Source organism: Schistocerca nitens, chromosome 11 (assembly GCF_023898315.1).
Source record: "Schistocerca nitens isolate TAMUIC-IGC-003100 chromosome 11, iqSchNite1.1, whole genome shotgun sequence".
NCBI lineage: Eukaryota > Metazoa > Arthropoda > Insecta > Orthoptera > Acrididae > Schistocerca > Schistocerca nitens.
The window spans coordinates 116,696,747-116,710,211 of record NC_064624.1 but is presented as its reverse complement, the minus strand read 5'-3'; the positions used below and the strand labels follow the sequence as shown (position 1 = coordinate 116,710,211).

The 13,465-nt window shown below is 43.9% G+C and overlaps 1 protein-coding gene across 1 annotated transcript in view; it reads left to right on the top strand.

Annotated features, from left to right (window-relative positions):
• The window catches only part of LOC126212695 (U4/U6 small nuclear ribonucleoprotein Prp31-like), an 85,030-nt gene extending 72,356 nt beyond the window's left edge, over positions 1 to 12,674 (top strand). The window contains exons 3-4 of the mRNA XM_049940110.1: positions 1,622 to 1,854; positions 12,627 to 12,674. Of these exons, the coding sequence (XP_049796067.1) occupies positions 1,622 to 1,854; positions 12,627 to 12,674 (281 nt within the window). The remainder of the gene's footprint in view (positions 1 to 1,621; positions 1,855 to 12,626) is intronic.
• Positions 12,675 to 13,465: the final 791 nt, after the last annotated feature.

Below are 13,465 nucleotides of genomic sequence, written 5' to 3'. Positions count from 1 at the left end.
AGGCTTTCATTTTTTCCACAAACTAGGACACTCGGTAATCATAGTTTAAATGGAGAAGAACCTGAGAGGTGTTGTGATAGGGAAAAATCAAGGTAGGTACATGAATTCAATTATAAGTTACCTGATATTTGAGCACACTAACACATCCAATAAGCTGATCCTTCACTGTACGTCATTATAGTATTCCATTACAGTGATTGCACAATGTGGTGGCAACTACATGTTGGCAGGTGGATTTGCAGGCAGAATTGCTGGACTCTGTCAGTTCTTGGTGGCGATGATGGATACCAATTCCAGAATCGTTCCAGCTATTTATCCATCCATCCGAGGCATTGTAAAGCGGCAGAAAAAGCCTCTCTCGTAACCAACACAATATACAACTTTTACATGGGCAGTTCACAGTTTGGTAGCTCGTCCCCGACTGACTCTTGTTCCACTTTTTCTTCCTAGGCCAACCACAACTTGCGCGCGCTACACAGTTCCGTTCCCGAGGGGAACCACACTACCTTTTACATACAAACTAACTAAGAACCCTAAGTGAGGATCAGCAGTTTACATAACAGCAACCAAATGCATTAAATAAAACAGAACATTTGCATATATTGACGTTTCTACAAAAAATTAATCACACAGAAATTACAAGTATATACAGTAAGTTTTGTTCCCTCCAAATGGGACAAAGAAATTCAATAACAGATATACTATACTGCATAGAGTCAAACCACGACATCAAAGTTTTAACAGAGAAGGGAGTATACAATTTTATGTTATCGATTCAAACACATTTACAGATACTCAATATTATAACATTAAACCAAAGCAAAAAGGCAAAATAGATCCGTACAGCATTAGAGCTATGGTGTTACAAGGTAGACTCAGAAGATGAGGAGGTGTGTGCAATGTATGTCTCAAACACATACTATGGGGACTAGGCTAGATTCTTCCATTCTTCCCTTTCTTTTTTTTTTTTTTTTTTCTTTCTACTGGCTGGTTTGATGCGGCCCGCCACGAATTCCCTTCCTGTGCTAACCTCTTCATCTCAGAGTAGCACTTGCAACCTACGTCCTCAATTATTTGCTTGACGTATTCCAATCTCTGTCTTCCTCTACAGTTTTTGCCCTCTACAGCTCCCTCTAGTGCCATGGAAGTCATTCCCTCATGTCTTAGCAGATGTCCTATCATCCTGTCCCTTCTCCTTATCAGTGTTTTCCACATATTCCTTTCCTCTCCGATTCTGCGTAGAACCTCCTCATTCCTTACCTTATCAGTCCACCTAATTTTCAACATTCGTCTGTAGCACCACATCTCACAAATGCTTCGATTCTCTTCTGTTCCGGTTTTCCCACAGTTTCCCATGCTACCGTTATTTTAGTTCGTTTGTTCAGTTTTAACTGGACATTTTAAGAGTGCCTGATAGGACTTATAACATCCTATTGATTTCTTTTTCGGAATCCGCAATAATTACGTTGTCATAAGAAAATCTGATACGGCTTATCCTATCACTGTTGACTTTTTATTTTCATTTTGTCTTCTCTTTCAGGATGTGGCTCGCTTTGCTTGTCCGAAGTGGTAGTTAAAATTTTATGACGGTGTGTTTGAGAAATGGACGCCGTGTGTGCAGAGTGCGTGACGGAGGTGCTGGACGCGGAGGCGGGAATGACGGCGGCCCGGGCGGTGCTGGGGGCCTACGTGGAGGCGCGCATGGCGGCCGCCGCCCCCGAGCTGGCGGCCGTGCTGGGGGCGGAGGCGGCGGCCCGCCTCGTCGCGGCGGCGGGCGGCCTGCACAAGCTGGCGCGCACGCCCGCCTGCAACGTGCTCGCGCTCGCCAAGGCCGCCGCCGCCGCCTCGGGGGCGGCGGGGGCGGCGCGGCTGGGCGCGGGGGCGGGCGCCGCCGCCGCCGCCGCCAGCCTGCTCGCCTGCCCCACGCTCATGGATGCGCCGCTGCACCTGCGCAGGAAGGTAATTCTTACCCCGTCTTCTCCAGGCGAGAACTGTCAGTATTCGTCATTTAGTTTGCAGCTCTTGTAGTAGCCACAGGTGGTACAGACAAGCCGTCGTGTGAATTACTTTTGAACACATTATCCGAAAACTTGAGCAGCTAAGTCGACAGCCAACGCGTAAAGCCGTCGGCACACGGACTGTGCATCGAACGTTGAGCGTGCCGAGTTTCTGACGTCACAGCGTTGAACAGCACGTTCGGGAGTCTTTCCGAACGTGCAGAGCAATATCTGGCATGTCAGATTTTCTGAGCGTGCGTCTGAGCGTTGACCAATGAGATAGCACAACGCCACCTACGCCACACGCACGCCGTCTCCCTTCAGTACAGAATTGTGAGGCGCAATATTGGTATTCATTTCAAGCCTATATGTACAGGGTGATTCAAAAAGAATACCACAACTTTAAAAATGTGTATTTAATGAAAGAAACATAATATAACCTTCTGTTATACATCATTACAAAGAGTATTTAAAAAGGTTTTTTTTCACTCAAAAACAAGTTCAGAGATGTTCAATATGGCACCCTCCAGACACTCGAGCAATATCAACCCGATACTCCAACTTGTTCCACACTCTCTGTAGCATATCAGGCGTAACAGTTTGGATAGCTGCTGTTATTTCTCGTTTCAAATCATCAATGGTGGCTGGGAGAGGTGGCCGAAACACCATATCCTTAACATACCCCCATAAGAAAAAATCGCAGGGGGTAAGATCAGGGCTTCTTGGAGGCCAGTGATGAAGTGCTCTGTCACGGGCTGCATGGCGGCCGATCCATCGCCTCGGGTAGTTGACGTTCAGGTAGTTATGGACAGATAAGTGCCATTGTGGACTCTCCATACAGTTGATTGTGGAATTTGCAGCGCTCTGCTGGTTCTGCGAGTCGATTTTCCTGGGCTGCGAACAAATGCTTGCTGGATGCGTGCTACATTTTCATCACTCGTTCTCGGCCGTCCAGAACTTTTCCCTTTGCACAAACACCCATTCTCTGTAAACTGTTTATACCAACGTTTAATACACCACCTATCAGGAGGTTTAACACCATACTTCGTTCGAAATGCACGCTGAACAACTGTCGTCGATTCACTTCCGCCGTACTGAATAACACAAAAAGCTTTCTGTTGAGCGGTCGCCATCTTAGCATCAACTGACGCTGACGCCTAGTCAACAGCGCCTCAAGCGAACAAATGTACAACTAAATGGAACTTTATAGCTCCCTTAATTCCCCGACAGAAAGTGCTTAGCTCTGCCTTTTTTCGTTGCAGAGTTTTAAATTCCTAAAGTTGTGGTATTCTTTTTGAATCACCCTGTATATATACCGTTCCGAGCTCCAGAAAATTGAGAATCACTGGAAAACCCGTTGTTAACTGTGCGAGTCGTTCCAATAAAATAATGAGAAACATCATATTCGTGGTAAAAGATTTATTGTAACTTGCGTATTATGAGAGTATGCTATTTGAAGACAGCAATGCACTGAGGATGCACCCAAAACGCGTTGTTCTTGGTACAATTTGTTATAATTAAATTTCAGTTAGTAACATAGTTACGATTAAGGTTTTTAGAAAGTGGTAAGAAACTATGATTTGCAACGAAAGGTGTGATGTGCGTAATGAATAGCGTCACTGTCCTTTTTGTTGGGGCGGTGGTTCGCGTCCTGACACAACCAATTTTTTTTCCTAACATTCGCGTTTTTATTAGGTTCTGATACGTTATTATTAGTTTAATGTAAGTATAGACTATGATATTTGATGTTATGTAAATACAAGTTCATCTTTTTTGAGGGGTGACTTTGTTCGATTGGCTTGATCTACAGGACACCCTGCGCTACTTGTGTAAAGCTATTTTGCTCCTTTTTCTTTTACGCTTCGTAATTCACGCGTTGCAATGATTCTGCTATTGGGTAGGAACAGTGATCAAGTAAAACTGACGCTAGGGGTTTTACTAAAATGTGGGAGTTATGAAATAATGTTTACCTTGTGCAGAGAAGTATTCCAAATTTGTACCGCACTATTTGTAATAGAACTATTATATGTCTCTGTCCTTACTGATTGGACGTGGTACTTTCCTTTTCGTGGACGATGGAGGAAATGCGCGTTTTAATAGAGCTAACATGGGAATTTTACGCGCGCCCGTTCAGTAAACAGTGTGGTTTACCAACTAGAAACATCCCTCAACTGCCGCTGGAGTGCGTTGCGATCGCGTACACCACGTTGGGGCCCACGTACCGTGTGCACAAATCGCATCGTTGCTGAGCGTTCAGCAGCACGTTGAACTCGGCACGCTCGACGTTGACTTTCGACAGCACGGTCCGTGTGCCGACGGCTTAATGGAAATATTTTAGATCTGGTAGCCACGAACAGACCAGACCTCATCGACGGTGTCAGTGTTGAGACAGGGATTAGTGATCGTGATGTTGTCATTACGACTATGGTGACAAAAGTTAAAAAGTCGGTCAAGAAGGCTAGGAGAGTATTCTTACTAGTAAGAGCAGATAAGCAGTTGTTAGCATCCCACTTAGTAAATGAATCGACTTCATTTACTTCCGGTACGATGGACGTGGAAGAATTATGGGCAAATTTTAAACACATTGTAAATCACGCATTGGACAAGTATGTGCCAAAAAAGTTGGTTACGGGCGGAAAAGGCCCACCGTGGTTTAACGGCGCGATTCGGAGAATGCTCAGGAAGCAAAGACAGTTGCACTCGCGGTACAAGAAAGAGCGGGAGAATGAGGACAGGCACAAGTTAGTAGAGATTCGTGCTGCTGTAAAAAGAGCGATGCGCGAAGCATTCAACCACTACCACCGTCATACCTTAGCAAAAGATCTTGCTGAAAACCCAAGGAAATTCTGGTCTTACGTAAAATCGGTAAGCGGGTCGAAGGCTTCCATCCAGTCACTCACTGACCAGTCTGGCCTGGCAACGGAAGACAGCAAAACGAAAGCTGAAATTTTAAATTTAGCATTTGAGAAATCTTTCACGCAAGAGGATCGTACAAACATACCGCTGTTTGAGTCTCGTACAGCTTCCCGTATGGAGGACATAGTGATAGACATCCCTGGGGTTGTAAAGCAGCTGAATGGGTTGAAAATAAATAAATTGCCAGGTCCTGATGGGATTCCAATTCGGTTTACAGAGAGTACTCTACTGCATTCGCTCCTTACTTAGCTTGCATTTATCGCGTATCTCTTGCCCAACGTAAAGCACCTGGTAAAAAGCGCAGGTAACGCCTGTATATAAGAAGGGTTGAAGGACGGATCCTCAATATTACAGAACAATATCCTTAACATCGGTTTGTTGCAGGATTCTCGAACATATTCTGAGTTCGAATATAATGAATTTCCTTGAGACAGAGAAGTTGCTGTCCATGCATCAGCACGGCTTTAGAAAGCATCGCTCCTGCGAAACGCAACTCGCCCTTTTTTCACATGATATCTTGAGAACCATGGATGAAGGGTATCAGACGGATGCCATATTCCTTGACTTCCTGAAAGCGTTTCACTCGGTGCCCAACTGCAGACTCCTAACTAAGGTACGAGCATATGGGATTGGTTCCCAGGTATGAGTGGCTGGAAGACTTCTTAAGTAATAGAACCCAGTACGTTGTCCTCGATAGTGAGTGTTCATCGGAGGTGAGGGTATCATCTGGAGTGCCCCAGGGAAGTGTGGTAGGTCCGCTGCTGTTTTCTATCTACATAAATGATCTTTTGGGTAGGGTGGATAGCAATGTGCGGCTGTTTGCTGATGATGCTGTGGTTTGCGGGAAGGTGTCGTCGTTGAGTGACTGTAGGAGGATACAAGATGACTTGGACAGGATTTGTGATTGGTGTAAGGAATGGCAGCTATCTCTAAATATAGATAAATGTAAATTAATGCAGATGAATAGGAAAAAGAATCCTGTAATGTTTGAATACTCCATTAGTAGTGTAGTGCTTGACACAGTCACGTTTTAAATATTTGGGCGTAACTTTGCAGAGCGATATGAAGTGGGACAAGCATGTAATGGCAGTTGTGGGAAAGGCGGATAGTCGTCTTCGGTTCATTGGTAGAATTTTGGGAAGATGTGGTTCATCTGTGAAGGAGACCGCTTATAAAACACTAATACGACCTCTTCTTGAGTACTGCTCGAGCGTTTGGGATCCCTATCAGGTCGGATTGAGAGAGGACATGGAAGCAATTCAGAGGCGGGCTGCTAGATTTGTTACTGGTAGGTTTGATCATCACGTGAGTGCTACGGAAACGCTTCAGGAACTCGGGTGGGAGTCTCTTAGAGGAAAGGACGCGTTCTTTTCGTGAATCGCTACTGAGGAAATTTAGAGAACCAGCATTTGAGGCTGACTGCAGTACAATTTTACTGCTGCCAACTTGTATTTCACGGAAAGACCAAAACGATAAGATAAGAGAGATTAGGGCTCTTACAGAGGCAGTCATTTTTCCCTCGTTCTGTTTGGGAGTGGAACAGGGAGAGAAGATGCTAGTTGTGTACGAGGTATCCTCCGCCACGCACCGTATGGTGGATTGCGGAGTATGTATGTAGATGTAGATGTACCCATGTTTGCAGACAGAATTACCGGCTTTCATGTTCTCCTGTTACGCGAGCAACTGTTTTATTGAAGCCCAGGCACGCGGCAGCACCTTTCTGCCACAGTCTTTATTCAGTTACGTAAAATGCAAACATGTTTTAACTATGCCATAAAACTGGGCAACTCTGTGACTGAGATATTACTTCGTGACAACAACACTTTTCAGTAGTTTATTCTTAAATATTGTAACTCAGGTCGACATGCAAGATACAGAGTGTTTGTTTTAAATGAGACAACTAAATATGTCGAGGACGACGCATCACTACAAAAAAAAAGTTCAAGAAAAGTAGATATCAATAAAGTGGATATTTGCCTATATTACAATTGGCCAACTCCTTACCCCTCCTGCGTGGGCGGGGGCAACTTTGTACTTTCAACACGAATCGCTCCAATTTTTACTGCATGTTCAGATTTTTCGCCATAAAATACTTATGGTGTACTCAAACCATTGTTTACCATTCGTGGTGAATGGCACTGTAGCCAACAAATACCAGGTGTGCATCTTTTTGAAATTAAGAAGTGACGCATATGATTCTACACTTCATTTATGATGTCAATGTAAACCATTGTTTTCTAACAGTTGATATTGATGTTATGCTCTTGAGTATTACAAATGTTAGCCCGTTGGTCAGCCGAGTGGTCTAACGTACGGCTTTCCGGAGTGGGAAGGAGCGCCTGGTCCTCGGCATGAATCCACCCACACTAGGTCCAGTGACCCGCCTTGTCTGTAGATGGATTTTAGGCGGTTTTCCATCGCCTCGGTGAATGCCGGCTGGTTTCCCTTTTTCCGCCTCAGCTGCACTATGTCGGCGGTTGCTGCGCAAGCAAGTTCTCCACATACGCGCACACCACCATTACTATACCACGCAAACACAGGGGCTACACTTGTCTGGTGTGAGACGTTCGCCGGCCGCGGTGGTCTAGCGGTTCTAGGCGCTGAGTCCGGAACCGCGCGACTGCTACGGTTGCAGGTTCGAATCCTGCCTCGGGCATGGATGTGTGTGATGTCCTTAGGTTAGTTAGGTTTAACTAGTTCTAAGTTTAGGGGACTAATGACCTCAGAAGTTGAGTCCCATAGTGCTCGGGGCCATTTGAACCATTTGAGACGTTCACTGAGGGGGTCCACCAGGGGCCGAACTGCACAGTAACCCTGGGTTTGGTGTGGGGCGGGCGGAGGGGTGAAGTGGACTGCGGCAGTCGTCATAGGGTTGTGGACCACTGCGGCTGCGGCGGGGACGGAGCCTCTCCATCGTTTGTAGGTCCCCAGTTAACATACTGTACAATACAATTACTAATGTTCTTGTACAGTACAAATAATATGGCGAGACATGGACTTTTGTAGCAAATAAGCTACTTGTACGGTAATGTAGTTTCCTATTCCCTCAGAACTGATTGTGATGAGTCTCAAGACATCGGAAAGCCTGATTTCGGTTGGCGCCCTGCTATCCCGCCATTAGGGTGACTGATTTGGGTGTGTGTTTCCATCCAACCGTTATAACTTTTGCGATGGCTGCTATGCAGTGCCGGCCGGTGGGGCCGTGCGGTTCTAGGCGCTTCAGTCTGGAACCGCGTGACCGCTACGGTCGCAGGTTCGAATCCTGCCTCGGGCATGGATGTGTGTGATGTCCCTAGGTTAGTTAGGTTTAAGTAGTTCTCAGTTCTAGGGGACTGATGACCACAGATGTTAAGTCTCATAGTGCTCAGAGCCATTTGAACCACTTTTTTGCCATGCAGATACTGGCTGAATACAACTCACAGCCACTGTAATAATATAAACTGTCCAAGAAGTGTTAGTGACTGGCACACCTGCCATGGACACTTACCAGAATCAAGTGCTCCAGCGGTGAGAGGCAAGGGGACTCACCAAAATCAAGCAGCCTGATCGTGAGTGGCAAGCAAGGCGCACCAAAATCGAGCACCTTAATGGTGAGAGGCAAGGGGACTCACTGAAACCAGGCAACATCACGGTGAGAGGCAAGGGGATGCACTAAAATCAAGCACCCCATTGGAGAGAGGCAAGGGAACTCATCAACGTCAAGCACCCAAATGACGAGAGGCAAGGGGCTCACAAAAATCAAGCAACCTGATGGTGAGAGCAAGGGGACTCACCGAAATCAAGCACCCCAATGGTGAAAAGCGAGGGAACTCACCGAAATGAAGCAACACGATGGTGAGAGGCAATGGGACTTACCAAAATTAAGCACCCCAATGGCTAGAGGCAAGGTGACTCACTGAAATCAAGCACCCCAATGGTGAGGAACAAGGGAACTCATCAAAATCAAACGCCCAAATGACGAGAGGCAAGGGGGCTCATTGAAATCGAGCACCTTAATGGTGAGAGGAAAGGGGACTCACCAAAATCAAGGAACGCGATCGTGAGAGTCAATGGGTTGCACCAAAATAAAGCACCCCAATCATGAGAAGCAAGGGGTCTCACCAAAATCAAGCACCCCAATGGTGAGAGGAAAGGGGACTCACCGAAACCAAGCAACCCAATGGTCACAGGCAAGGGAACTCACCAAAATCAAGCACCAAAATGATGTGAGGCAAGGGGACTCACCAAAACCAAGCATGCTGAGAGGCAATGTGACTCATCAAAATCAAGCAAGCCTATGGTGAGAAGTAAGGGAACTCTCCAAAATCAAGCACCCACAATTTTTGAGAGACAAGGAGACTCACTGAAACCAAGGAACCTAGGGGTGAGAGGCAAATGGACCTACTGAAATCAAGCAGCCCATTGGTGAGACGCAAGGAGACTCACCGAAATCAAGCATCCAAATGGTGAGAGGCAAGGCGACTCACCGAAATCGAGCATCCCAATGGGAACATAACAGTATTGCATATACGTCGTTTTTCCTGCATGATGCTGACCGTAATTTCTAACCAGATATTGAAATAGCTAACCATTTTGTACTCTACTACCAAATTTGCAACACGAAAGTAAATTGCGAACATCAGTACCAACCATCTGAACACTAAAGTTTACATTTTCATTGTAAATGAAATTAAGAATGAAATTCGTCAGTCTTTAGTTCCAAAAGCGGGCACACTTGATATTGGTCGATTCAGCGCCGTCTACCACGAATAGAAAGCAATTGTTTGAGTAAACTGTACGTATTTTTTGGCGTAGAATCCAAATATGCAGTTAAAACGGGGGGTTCCCATTTGAAAATACAAAACTGACCACGACCACGCAGAAGGTGTGGTTAGGAGGTGGCCGGTTGTGCCACAGACAGATTTCCCCTTTCCGCTTAACAGATGTAACTTTTCACGTAGAACATTCTTTTCTTACGATGCATCATTTTCGGGACATTTAGTTGTCTGAAGTTTTATACACTCCGTATATCTCTGCTGCAGGGCTGCCATTAGTAACGGAAACTATGGGTACGTGCCTCACACTTGAGCTGGTCACAAAGATATTTTGTTTGCTTGTGGAAAAATGTGTTTGTAGATTTCTGGGAAACATTGTGCTACTGCCAATAATTTTGAAGAGCTGACTAACGGAAGGTACGTTGATATAAATTAGTTATATGCTAACACCATTCTGTACAACAGATAACTGTTAAAAAAAAGTTGGAAAGCAAATAAGATTATATGGGTAGCTTTTTGGCAGCACACATACCTGAAGAAAAAATGTAACAATTGAAACGGTAGAGAAGAAGTCCCATTAATGAAATTAGGAATATTTGTGAACGGTTCAGTAAAAAAAGACAAATATTTATTTTTTATTATACCTTTATTTCTAAATATAACGTACTGTTCGTCAGAATATTATATCATATGAGTAACGACTTCGTTTTCCTCATAGCACTGAACTTGTTAAGTGCCTAACGGGTTGAACTATTACCTCGTTTATAGGATATTGTGCTAAATGTAAGTGTTGTACCCTGTTCTTTCTCATACGATTCCACTGAACAAATACTTAAATACATACATACATACATTAAAAATAGAGGAAAGTAAAACATCTGGATGTGGTACTGACACACTTTACGAAACGAAGTGGTTTGGATGTAAATATCTACGTTTCCTGGATGATATGGAACTGTTTGAGATATGGCTGGCTTTGATAGGAGTCTCCTGATGCCAGGAAACGAACAGCAAGTCTTTGGTTCACAGGGATTGGTTTTCTGAAATTTGTGTCTTTCTTTGAAACAACTGGTCCTATAATATTCAACAACATTTCAAAATCTGACGGCGAGATCCTAGTGACGTTACGAAAGCCAGAAGCGTCTTCCAAATTCAGCTCACAAAGCGTGTCATTCCCGCCACGTCTTCTATAGTATGTTTTGGTCCACCGACGACGACTACATCGTTTTCTTCGTCTGTTCATTTCGTTAAGTATTATTAATGCAACACCAAATGTCATTAATTCTTCCTCTTCTTGGTGTGAATACACAAAGTAACCTATCAGTTCACCGCAGCAGACTATGCGAATAAGTAGAAATGTTGGTCGCTCTTAACATCTATGGTCATCAGTCCCCTAGAACTTAGAACTACTTAAACCTACCTAACCTAAGGACATCACACAACACACAGTCATCACGAGGCAGAGAAAATCCCTGACCCCGCCGGGAATCGAACCCGGGCGCGGGAAGCGAGAACGCAACCGCACGACCACGAGCTGCGGACCATGTTGAGGGAACAAGTTGCACACAATGTTCCGAACAAAAACACGTTCTCATCTCAATGTAAACGCGCCTTAATATAGGGTGACACACAATAACGGGATTGTTTGAAATGAGTTGTGGCAGCCATCGGCAGATGGCATACCTGCTGGTTCGCAACAGTTAGCGAGTAAACAATCCGCAGTGTCAGTAATAATGCATCAGTGGAACGGACAACAGCGTGCGTCAGCCATAAAAATGTTTTATAAAAACAATGATAGTTTGACAGCGGCGCAGAGGGAGTTTCGACGTGTTTATAATGTAGGACGTCATGACGCCGTTCCGTCAAAACACGAGATAAAATGTTGGATTAATAACTTTGAAGAGACTGTATCTGCCCTCAAGAAGAAACGAAGAGGACGACCAAGAAGTGTGCGTTCTCCAGCGAACACTGATGTCGTACGTGAGTCTATCTTACGGAGCCCACGGAGTTCAATTCGTAACCAAGCAGCAGAGAATGTTCGCAGAATTCTTCATCTTGATTAAAAATTTCATCCGTACAAACAACAGACGGTGCAGCAATTGAAGGACAACGATTACCGGTTACGGTTACGATTCTGTCAACAGATGATAACAAAAATAAACAATGACGATGAATTTCTAAAGACGTTCTGGATGACAGACGAGGCACATTTTCATCTCACAGGTTATGCCAATAAACAGAACTACCAATACTGGGCAAACACAAACCGTAATGACATTCATCAGCGCCCTTTACACGCTAGTAAAGTGACAGTATGGTGTGGTGTTTCATGACATGGGATTATCGGACCGTAGTTTTCGGCAAACAAACAAGGAAACACAATAACTGCCAACGCCCATCGGTTCGTGGAGATGTTACGAACTTTCGTTACACCTACATTGAACAACTTTGCAAACGTTCAAGAAGCCTGGTTTCAACAGGACGGAGCGACATAACACACTGCCCGTCAGTCAATGGCATACGTGAGAGAATAGTTTGGCAACCGTGTGATCTCAAGATTCGGTAACATTCCCTGGCCACCTAGATCGCCAAATTTATCCGTTTTTGATTTGTTCTTGTCGGTTATCTCAAGAGCAAAGTCTTCACGACTCGACCAAGAACTCTGAATGAGTTAAAACAGGGAATTCGGGATGCAATTCACAGTACTCCAGCTGAGATATTGCAGCGGTCAATGAGGAACCTCAACAGCAGATTTCACGAATGTATTCGTACAGGAGGACGCCATCTAAAGGACGCAATATTTAAAAAAAATGAGAAATGGCATCAGTGTTTTCTAAATGACAAAGTTGTAAGGTTTCAATTACTATGAATTCAATTTCTTTCCTTCATCACTTCTAGTATTATTGGATTGTGCAAATGTTCCCGTTTTTATGTGTCACCCTGTACTTCATGTTTTCAGCATGTTATTGCACATAAAAATTTTATGGCTAGCAAAGTTAAAAGATAAAGGTTATAAAATTCCATATACGTGGACATTAAATGTAACTGTACGTATTTGTAGAAGGTTATGTTAGAGAAAAGTCATAAAGTGTCAAAGCGTCGCCCAGTTTTTCGGTGATAGTTATAATTTCATGTGGCTGAATAGCCTGGTACACGTCTCTCAGCTGGACACAATTTCGACTTGTGTGTCCCTAACCCACTTTACCTATAAACATAATCTTGTTGTGCGAAAATATCTCACGAGTAAACATCGCAATTATTTACGGTTAGTTTCGAAATATCCGTTCTCATTTGCATTCTCATCTGTCATCGCGCAAATACAATAGGTACATATTTTTGCGGAACTTCACTCGGATGTTACACTTTTTCACTATAGAGAAATTTCGCAAAAACATGTTTTAAGTTTGCGTAATGGCAGATGAGAATGCATAATTATGAGAACTGATGTTTCGAAACAAACTTTAAGTAACCGCAAAATATAGTCGTCTAATATTTTCGGGCAACAAAATTACGTTTATAGCTTAATTGGTTTGTTAACTCGACAACAAAACTCTCAGTAACATCATTCGGTTGTAAATGACGAGCTGCCAATATACATTAATATAATGAGTGTCTTACATGACCCAAGAATGTAGAAAAATTAATTTAATGACGACAGTTAAGCTTAATTTCGTTACAATAATTATTACTTAAAACATGTTTATATTTTACAGAACTGAATGAAAAATACCCACTGACGATGGCACAAAGGTGCTGAAACATGCTTGCGTTTATATAAAAAACTGTTTGTTTGCATAA